General features: G+C 34.0%; 1 protein-coding gene across 1 annotated transcript in view; it reads left to right on the forward strand.

Moving 5' to 3' along the window:
* The window catches only part of SLCO1B3 (solute carrier organic anion transporter family member 1B3), a 63,620-nt gene extending 56,942 nt beyond the window's left edge, over positions 1–6,678 (forward strand). Inside the window, exons 12-14 of the mRNA XM_028093249.2 lie at positions 867–931; positions 3,723–3,840; positions 6,465–6,678. Coding sequence (XP_027949050.1) covers positions 867–931; positions 3,723–3,840; positions 6,465–6,678 — 397 coding nt within the window. The remainder of the gene's footprint in view (positions 1–866; positions 932–3,722; positions 3,841–6,464) is intronic.
* The last annotated feature ends 3,930 nt before the right edge of the window (positions 6,679–10,608 follow it).

Raw genomic sequence — 10,608 nt, forward strand, 5'->3', positions numbered from 1 at the left:
GGGTCACTTAGCAAGTGTTTGTTGAATGACTAAATCTACTTATTTCTATGAACAAATACAGTCATCCAAACAGCTCAAGAAAAAACAACCACCACCACCTTTGTATCACTTAATCAAATATTTCCAGAAAAACAGGGTTTTTGAGACTCAGTCACCTCCCCCCCATCCTGCCACTGCTGCTGAATAATTCATTTCACGTGATATGTATTAGGCTATCACAGGGATGTCACAGAATGACATGGTTGTGTCATCATCTTATTGAACACAGAGAAATGGAATTATGGAAACAATTTCTAAGTGCAAGAGTGAGTTAATTTCTAAAAGAGAATACAAATGTGCTTGCTCCCTTTAAAATGACATTTGAAAACACTAGACACTAGAATACAAGTACCTTTTTTGACACTCCGGGTTATATTACATAGTTCATGGATCATATTAGTGAACTTTGTTGTTAGTAGCAATGGCAGAAATGATATGGTAAATGCGTTCTCATACCAAGACCTCAATAAAGGTATCTGCCTTAGTGTATGGCCTGTGTCAACTGAATGGGTCACATGGGATCTGTTTCTTTGTAGCCATAATAAAGTCTGTTCTGACCACACACTCATAGGATATCAAAGGATCAAATGTGAAAATGTTAAACCATCTTGAAATCTCAAAATGTTGAATAAATAAGAGAATAATAATTATCACTCAGCTGTTCACCTTTTAAAACAACTGAAAATAAAACTTGAAATAATGTCAGGCATTCACTTGAGGGTTTTCATCTGATCGTGAAAACAATACCACTGAGAAATGTTTTGATATTGAACGTGGTTTGGTATTTTGGAGATGTTTAATGTGCCTTCGCCTTTATCTTATTTCAGAACTGTTCAACCTGAACTGAAATCCCTTGCGGTGGGTTTCCATTCACTAACTATACGAGCATTAGGTATGCTAAATATACAGATTAAAAATTTAAGATATAAATTTTCATACCAAAGCTCACAGACTGGGTGTAATTAATTTCCAGTCATAAGAAATTTTTCAATGTATAATTTAAAATAATTGCTATTTTTTGTGGTAAATAAAAAAAATGAGAGGAAAACTAAGTAACTTAAAAGAGACTTTGATCATTAATTCTAGTTAAAGTCAATCTTTAAGTAGAACAAGAAGACATAATATTTGTTTTACGCTCTTTCTAACACAAAGATAGGTGATGTCCAAAGTTTTTCTACTTTCAGACTTAGGAATATTACTTCCCATAGGCAGAGTGGAGGGCCTTCTACATAAAGAGGGTAATGCCCAAAACTGCTTGGAAGGCCTGGGAATCCGGTCAGGTTGAGATTGTGTGAAACAAGCAGACTTTCCTGCCCTGCTTCCCACTGCCCACTTCTCTAAGGCTGGGGAAGCTAATCTTTGTCAGAAGTTAAAAATGCAAGAGGAAATGGGAACTAGACTGTAGAACTGAGCATCTTGGACTAAGGGAGTGTTCTGAATGAAAGAAAGCTCAGGATATTGTGCTTTTTGTTGTTAAACAGTAGGGCCATAGACTTCAGAGGTAAGAGTTCTATTTCTAAATATTCAAATGCGGTGATTAGTACAAGATTTAGGAAATCATCGTTTTTCCCTTGTCATTTGCTGTTTATTCCACAGAGATTTCTGTAGTTAGCACAATAACTTTTAACCTAACTCCTGTGCATGCCCCTTTGTAAGACGTATTAACAATAATATGCTTATTCCTGGGAAGTAGGAAAAGAGCATCATTCATCTAGGGATTGGGGTAGAAGACTGACCATGGCTTGGAGGCAACCACTGATGGCAGAAGGAAAAGGAAGTGGGAGGGGTCAATTCCTGGGATCCTTGCAAGCAAAAGAAAGAAGCATAACTCTTTGGCTAAGTGCATTGGAGAAGTTGTCCAAGAAGTATATTTGGGAGAAGGCCACAGATCCTCAAAGGTAAAAGAGGAAATATAAAGGGCTTGGAGAGAAGAAGATGGAGGTGCTGCAGGATTCCACTCTCGTTGTCATCCCAGCTTTCTCTTCTGTCCTCCAATCTTGCAGCTCTGCCTGTCTGGCAGTTCCCTGCCTCCAGATACAATGGAGATGCCTCTCTCCTAGAAGCTAGGCCACAGAAGCTAGCAGATGAAAATAGAATGTGGGGATCTAGGACTCCCCCTTAGATGCTAAAATAACACCAAGACTAGAGGAAATTCTTCTAGTGACGTAAAAGAGAAAGAAAGGAATTTTGCCATCCTAAATATGAGCTTACTATTTTGATATGTCCAATGTATGGCACAGTAAAACCTAACTACTTTTTAGAAATAATACATACTGACTAGTAGACTTTTGATTCACAAAAAATTGTCTTGAATATAACACATGCATAAGTTGTGGGAGGTCTATAGAGCATATTAAACTGAAAATGATATTTGGAAAATTATTTGAAGTTTTAAAATTCTAGTAATAACTTAAGTTGGCTACCTAAAACATTTAATGAATTAAGTTTGGTCAAACCAGTGGTATTGTATTTTTCATTTTTCAAAGGGTGGCTGTGATTTGTGCAAAGCTGTAAATTTCTCACCCATTTTCTTAGTACCAGTTTTTCTCAGATATGTTTGGCCCCAGACACCAGTATTTTGTCATCTCAAGATTTCTCACTCTCAGAAAAATTGAGACTTAGAAATAAATGAAATCAATATAATTTTGAAATATGAATCACTACCATTTTTTACATAACAAAATAAAAATTGAAAGTCATTCATTGAAATACAAAAAGAATGAAGTGAAATCATGACCACTTCAGATCTACCCTATGGAATATAGATCTCTACCAGCATGTCTCTAAAGTTTTGGTCAAACTACCAATGCTTAGAACTAGGAGTGTATCTCAGAGTTTATTAAAATAGCAGTAAGCAAATGGGTACTTCCGCTATAAGGCAACATATGTGTTTCTAAAAAGCCTTGCATTCTGAAAAATCATATGCTACAGATAAAAATTTGGTTAGGCACAGACCACTAGATGCCCAGGTATCATTGTGATTAGAACATTAACAGAAACAAAATTCAGCCACAGGCCCTAGCTTGGACAAACCACGCTGCCTCGAGGAAGTATTAAAAATGCACACAATCAATGGAGAGAAAATGCAAGATTGTGCGCTCTCATGACACCAAAAAGGTGGAAGTGGAGCTCTGAGCCAAGAAAGAAGGACAACCTGCCAAAAGCCTAGTATTCTGTGAAGCTGGGCCTGTATTTCTCTGGGGGAGGAAGTGCTAGCTTTCTTAAAAATGGGGTTGAAAACTCTCCTGACTTTGCATTAGTTGAGCTGAGAGGTTTTTCCTTTCTCTGTGAAGTTATAATTCTACCCCCACACTTCCAGCTCTCCTTGCCTAGGAGAAGTATATATGAGCCAACATGACTTCTATGTTTTACTGACAACGTTCTCTTTTTTGCCACTTAGGCTTAAGTTGGTAATTATAAGAAGAACAGAGCATATGGGCATTTAATGTCCCCTCTTCTCTTCCCTATGTGTGTTGCCAGGGTGAGGGAGATAGCGGATATCTATGCTACTATATGTATTGTGAGCCTTTGAGATTCCTAATAGTCTCAATTCTTGAGTAAATTTAGGTCAAAACAATGGAATTTCAACTTCTACTTAATCTAAAATGTATCAAAGTGGAATATCACCCAGTTATGTTTGAAACCTACTCCTTGGATTGACCTTTTCTCATCTCATGTTGCAGGAGGAATTCCAGCTCCTATATATTTTGGGGCTCTGATTGATAGAGCATGTATGAAATGGTCAACCAGCAGCTGTGGGAACCAAGGGTCTTGCAGGATATATGATTCCACATTATACGGGTAAGTTGTCATAAATATATTTTATTAATTGATTTTTCCTTTGACTATATTAATTCTTAAAAGATGAAATGCTGTTTTCAGTATAATAATAATTATAGCCACCCTTTAATGAATTTTGCATTCAGTATTGTATCAGGCAACATGGTATCTCATTTTAATACTCTTAGAAACTGCAGGAGATGGATATTTTTCTCCTTTTTCCTTAAATATGAAAAAACAAAGACTCAAAGAGAATGAGTAACTTGTTCAAAATCATATAGCTAATAACAAAAAGATCTGGGATTTGTACCAAAATGTTTTGTTGTTTCTAAAATCTCTCCTAATACTAAAAAAACTATTCAATGACCTCTGGCTTCTCTAAGAAGACACAGAATGATGCTGGGGCTGTGGTTGTAGATCAATGGGAAAAAAAGAAAAAAAAATGTTTCTATATTTTTCTGTTCATAGGGAAATAACTGGATGGTTATCTAGAAAAGAAATACTTGCAAAGGTACCCTAACCTTAAAAAAATTAATTGGAGATTAATCAAACACACAAATTTACAATATGAAACTTCAAGTATTAGAAAAAATTGTGGCAGAAATACTTTTAATTATCTATGAAGTAGGAATGTGTTTCTCAGTATGACCTAAAACCCTAAAACCACGGTAGAAAAAAAATGATTAAATATTTTTAAAACTCTATGTCACAAAACTTAAGCAAAGTTCAAAGACAAAAGATAAACTGGAAAAAGAACTTGTAACTTATAACCAGACACAAGGCGAATGTCCTGAATATATAAAGAACTCTTTAAAAAATAAACAATACCAATGCTGGCAAGGATGTGGAACAACAGGAAATCATTTTCAGTGCTGGTGGGAATGCAAAATGATTTAGTCACTTTGGAAGAGTCTGACAGTTTCTGAAAAAACTAAACATAGTCTTGCTATATGGTCAAGTAATTGTGCTCCTAGGTGTTGACCCAAATAAGTTTAAAACTTATGCCCACACAAAAATCTGCACATGAATGTTTATAGCAACTTTATTTATAAGTGTCAAAAAAAAATGAAGCAACTGAAATGGTCTTCCATGGTAAATGGAAAAACAAACCGTGATACATTCATACAACAGAATACTCTTCAACAATAAAAAGAAATGAGCTATCAAGCTACAGAAAGACAAGGCAGAATCTCAAATGCACATTGCTACATGAAGAAAAGCAGTCTGAAAAAGCTATATACTGTATGATTCCAACTAGATGACCTTCTGTCATGAAGTTTGCACCATTCCAACCAGCTACAAGTAATTAACACTCTTAGAACTCTTAACACTTTGAAGCTCACTCATGGCCTTTATCACTTTCCTTTTGGTTAGTTGTGTTCATTGCCTAAAATACTTTGCAAGTAATTGCCTCAAGATTGTCTGAAGTGGAATTTTTAAGAAGAGCAGTGTGTTCCCCAATGAAGAAACAGCAAAAAGTTAAATAGTCATCTTATGATTTTTTTGGATTTAATATTTTGTGGTAACCAGATAATTGTTCATTGATTTTATCTAACAAAGACAAATAATATAATCAATTCCTACTCCAAGGAGTGGAAATCTACATTATGATATCAATCCTAAATCTAAACCCAGTTTATTCAAGTTTTCTCAGCAACAGTCACATAACCAGAAGTGCACAGTAATTTTTCTATTTTCAATGGAAATTCTGAAAACTTAACATTGGGATAGAACTACTTGACATAACCCAAGGATGAGACAAATATACTTGATGTTTTAAAATATTTTTTTCATTATTTTTGGTACACCACAACCTTATGTTGTAATTTTAAGAAATTTAAGCCTAAACAGCTCAAAATTATATAATTCCATTCACCTTCAATTAAATCTAATAATTGTTCAATGGTTTTTGTTTTGTTTTGTTTTTTGCATAAAGCTTTTCTACATTTAGTTAACAATGTCATTAGACCATTGAGTGCTTCCTAAGCTACTGGGTCAGTGGTTTTCAATCTTTTTTGCTCTTTATAATCACCTGAGGAGCAAACAATACAAATTTCTGTGTCCCATCTTCAGAAATTTTTATTTAATTGCTCAGGGGGCTGTGTGACTTGGACATAGGATTTTTAAAATCTCCTTGGATGATTTTAATGTGCAACCAAAGCTAAGAATCACAAGAATTGACCATGTGTGCTAGGTAATTTAATATATTTTCATTAAAACTTCCAGTAGGCCACATGACAGCAGTTGTGGACTGTATTTAGCCTATCAACTAAACTTTGGCTCCTATCTATATGGATTCAGTTTGGTGATCTCACAGTCAATTCATTTCCTTTATAATCTGTTTCCATTACACATGAACTAATCTGCCTTTGAGAAAGCTAAACATCCCAAATATACCTTACTTTTATGGAAAACATTGGGTAGATCATTAATCACCCTTAGTTTCTGTGGCTTAATATTCCTTTTAAAATAATTTAAAATCCCCCTCTGTGTCAATAAAATAAATTACTAGAATTGCTACCTTAATATTTTTACATATAATTTCAAACATCATTTTTTTTAAGGTTTTCTGCATACTGGAGAGCAACACTATAAATTGTTCCAAATACTTTAACATGAAAATTGAGTTTTTTCTCTTTTCACAGAAATACCTTCACGGGCTTGACTGAGAGCTTAAGATTTTCAGCACTTATTTTATTTGTTGTATTAATTTCCACTATGAAGAAAATATATCAAGGAAAAGATACCAAGGCATCAGAAAATGGAAGAAAAGACACGAATGAAGCAAACTTAGAATCCTTAAATAATGATGGATATTTTGTACCTTCTGCCAAAACAGACAATGAAACACATATGTAATTGGAGAAAAAAAATTAGGTTGTTGTGTTTCAAACCAACACTGTATTAATTTAGTAGGATGGTATTTTGAGTAGTTCTTGGTCTTTCACTAACAGTTCTCCCACACTTATGATGGTACAGTAAATCACCTATGAATTTATAATAATGAAATAGACTATAAATGAAAAGGAATGACAGTATGCATTGCTTAGTGTATGGCTATGCATTTGAGATGAAGATTAAGACACATGATCCATACAAATTTAAAGTGAGAACTATGGTCAGTATATAATAAAAGAAAAAATATTTGCTCAAGTAATTATAACTCAATAAAACCACTGACTAGAAAATAGAGGGGGAAAGGGAGGAGAGAAATTAATAAACTAAATAAGGAGAGAAGCCTAATACCTTTTTTTAAGCCAGTTTGGCCCATGTTACTCAAACATGAAGTTAGTATATAGAGCCTTTATACTATGATGACATCTGTCATTCATGTATTAAGTCATGTCTTTCACAGACCTTATTAATTTATAATTTGAAATTGCATTCAACTAGGGGCCCATGATGCATCTTCTTCCAACATTCCATTAAAATACTGCTGGAGAAACAGAGATAATTCAGAATTTGCAAGCTATGATTGTCAAACAACATATTACGGAATGTGTTAAGTTTCTTTCAGGATGATGGAAGTGGATTAAGAAAACTGACATTAACTTGAGAAAGCAAAGCCCATTTAAAAGATGTGTCTTCATTCCATTTGTCTGCTTCCTGGAAGACATGGTGTCTGTACAAGATAATTTACCAGCTGTTTCTCAATTGCATATTTGTGTGTGTGTGTGTTGTTTTTGGTGCTCAAAGAGAAAGTTTTCACATCCCCAGAAATAGGACAAGAGGAGAGTGGATGAGAACAAATATTTGAATATTGTATTTGTTAGATGACAACAGCTTTATACTGAATGCTAAAACTTGTAGTTTTTATACTCATTAGGTTAAAAGACATTTTCTGGCATTAGAATAACCTGTGAAACTTTTTGTTTTAAAAGAAATCAATTGTGCACCCAACCCAGAGATTCTGATTCAAAACATTTGTCATGCAGCCTGGACATCTCCTTAAAAAAAAAGAAATCTGTATAGCGACCCTGATAAAGAGATACAGAAAAGAAAGCCACAAATAGGAGAAGATATTCTTGAGTATAGCAAAGTCACAAAATATGAATGCTTGCTAGAATCTGAGAATTAGCCTAGATGTTATACATATTATTAAACTATTCTCAAGCTGTAGCCCTGAGAAAGGATTCATTACCCCCACAAGTAGAGATTTGGAAAAACCACCAACATGCTAGGTTACTATATTACAAGTCTGATGAGATCTTATCTCAGAAAATAGAGAAAAATTTGAGGCTGTTTTTTAAAACATTGCAAAAAAAAGGCAACATCTTGAATATTTATCTATTCAACAATTATTGAGTATTAAATATCTTTCAGGCAAAATGAAATAAAGAAAGGATGTTATCTCATGGAGCTTACACTTTAAAGGAAAGAAAATTAAATTAAATAATTAAATGTTATAAAATGATACAAATTAAAAGAATAAATTTATATTTTTAAATGTGATATGTATGGTGAAAGAAAAGAACATTAAAACATATGCCTCAGATTATTTGATCTAATTCAGAATCCAAGAATCCAGAATAAATATTAATCCTTAATTCAATGGCATTTACTAAACAGGAAGACAAATCCTAGGGGGAAACAAAAGGGGGGTGGGGATTCAACAGACATATGAGTAAGATAAAGAAAGTTTGTAAAGAAGCAAAACAATACAAGAGTGTAATTAAAACACATATTGGATAAGGTTAAAAGAAGACAATGGCCAAAAAAACAAATCAGTGATAAAGAAGTTACATTTGGAAATCTGAAAATGTGGAGGAAAAAGATAGATAAATTATGAAAAAGGTAGATGATTTAGAGGACAAACTAAAGCATCAAACTAGGAAATCTGATATTTTTGAAGAGGAAATCAGATTTAGAAAAGAAGCGTTAAAGATTTAGTTGCAGAATGCCTTCCTGCTATGAAGAAAGATTTGAGTATACAGTCTGAAGACTATTTGCACCATGTCTTCATATTCCCATCCATTTTCATTCAGTGGGCCTTTGACTATGATGTTCCTTCCTCCAGAAATGCTCTTTTTTTCCACTGAATTAACTGCTTCTCAGCATTCAGATATAGGCTCAATCACCATTCCGTCAATGTCTCTGACTTCTTCACTGCTTAAAAATCCTCCAGTTATATTTGTAGCAACATAGCACTTAGCGAAATAGTAATTTTATATTTATTTGTGATTATTTGTTAACTATTGGTCTTGCCCACCAGTCGTAAGCTCTAGGAAGGTAGAAATTGAACACATTTTACCTATTTTATTCCCTGCATTCAGCTTGGTGGCTGACACAGAGCAGATGCTTTATCAGTTATTTTTGAATGAATGAATGAAAGAATGAATAAGTGAACTCCAAAAATTCCAGTCATAAAATTATGAGTGTTATAAATAAGAACTGAAAACAACATCATGCAAAAAATTTAAGGCTGCATTAAGGTAACTGGATAGAGAGTGAGGGCTTCAGATGTTTTGAAGATTTTCTTCACTATTTTAAAATGAAAAAATATATTTTAACATGTTAAAAAGTGTCTTTTGACTGCCATCTATGTGCTAAGCACAGGAAATAAAAGCATTTATGAAACAGAGTCTTTGTTCTTTGGGAGCCCACAAAAGTGGTGGAAAAATAGGCATTTAAACATATATACTATAATAAATACTATTATAGAATAAAAATGTCCATGTCTCTCCACAGGGACCATCCCCATTTCCTTGTTTCAATCTCAACATCTGTATTTCTGGAGATTTTACCAAAACAAAATTAATGAGAATTCATTATAAAAAAAATCCAATTTGAAGATCATTATGCAAGCAGTGTACTTTTAGCAGCACTGTGGAGCATTCCTGACCACTAACCCATAGATAGATCTTTTACTTTAAACCAATCTCCAATGTTAAACTCGAGGTTGCCCCAAATTCTGTCATTAGAAATCTATTCTTTTGAATTAAGACTTTGTCTCCTTTCGAATTGGAAGAGATTACATATTATCAGTCATTTTACAGTGTGAGTGAAATTCCTATCTTTTTTAAGAATCAGGTTTTTGATAGTGGAAATGAAGAACATGAGGATATTCAGAGAATAAGAGAAAAGTCACAGGAAAGCAAGATTATAAACACCAAAATATCTTTTGTCTCTGTGTAGGATTGATATTAATAATGGTTCTATATATTTAAACCTTATGCAAAAATTTTACTTTTAGTCACACCCATTTAAAAACGTCTTTTTTTTTTTTTAAGAGAGAGGAGAAAGTGAGCAGGGGGAGGAGCAGAGGGAAAGGGGAAAGAGAATTCCAACCAGACTCCCCACTGAGTACAGAGCCAGAAGTGGGGCTTGATCTCATGACTCTGAGATCATGACCTGAGCCAAAATAAAGAGTAGGATGCTTTACTGACTGAGCCACCCAGGTGCCCCTAAAAATTGTCTTCATTTGTTTAATAATCCTGTCTAATCATTTGTCTAATTAATCTGTTCAATATCTGAGCTTGATTCTGAGATTGATTTGTCTACTCAGACTGTGTTTTGTTTGGTTTTGTTGTGTCTCATAATTTTTTGTTGAAGGCCATAAATGTAATATAGGACAGTCAATACTGAGGTAAATATTTTCTACACCTGTAAATGGGTGCATCATTCCTTCTGCTAGGACTGTAGGGTGGAGTTTGTATAAAGAGTAGAGCTGGGTTTGAAGTTTGTTGTTGCTATAGTTACCCTCAATGTACAAAGGGCTTCAAATTCCTCTAGGGAAACCTTGTGTTTAGAGTTCTACTCCCTATTTAGATTTGGTTCTTCCTTTGCCCT

The sequence above is a fragment of the Eumetopias jubatus genome, unplaced genomic scaffold (assembly GCF_037043125.1).
Source record: "Eumetopias jubatus isolate StellerSeaLion01/CBP00866 unplaced genomic scaffold, mEumJub1_p1.0 scaffold_8, whole genome shotgun sequence".
Classification (NCBI taxonomy): domain Eukaryota; kingdom Metazoa; phylum Chordata; class Mammalia; order Carnivora; family Otariidae; genus Eumetopias; species Eumetopias jubatus.